The sequence below is a fragment of the Penaeus monodon genome, chromosome 22 (genome assembly GCF_015228065.2).
Source record: "Penaeus monodon isolate SGIC_2016 chromosome 22, NSTDA_Pmon_1, whole genome shotgun sequence".
Taxonomy (NCBI): domain Eukaryota; kingdom Metazoa; phylum Arthropoda; class Malacostraca; order Decapoda; family Penaeidae; genus Penaeus; species Penaeus monodon.
In genome coordinates, this window is record NC_051407.1 from 43,612,100 (window position 1) to 43,612,348 (window position 249).

Consider the following 249-nt stretch of genomic DNA (forward strand, 5'->3'; position numbering starts at 1 on the left):
TAATTTGAAAATAAACATCTGGGGAGCTATTCTTTCCACTCCCAAGGCTTTCAATACAATATTTTCTATGATGCATTCTAATCAGAGACCTTCAACCTACCTGGTGTAACAGTTCTTTCATCAAAAGGTGGTGTAGTTAGAGAGGCCTTCTTGATGGGTGTCTCCACTCGAAAGAACCCAGCATCAAAGACAGTTTTCTCAGGACTAGTAGTTGAGGCATTTTCTTTGTCCCCATCATCTGAAAAAAAT

The 249-nt window shown here is 39.4% G+C and overlaps 1 protein-coding gene across 1 annotated transcript in view; it reads right to left on the reverse strand.

The window, feature by feature from the left end:
- The window catches only part of LOC119587188 (disks large-associated protein 5-like), a 13,435-nt gene that overhangs the window by 6,041 nt on the left and 7,145 nt on the right, over nucleotides 1–249 (reverse strand). Inside the window, exon 7 of the mRNA XM_037935951.1 lies at nucleotides 101–238. Coding sequence (XP_037791879.1) covers nucleotides 101–238 — 138 coding nt within the window. The remainder of the gene's footprint in view (nucleotides 1–100; nucleotides 239–249) is intronic.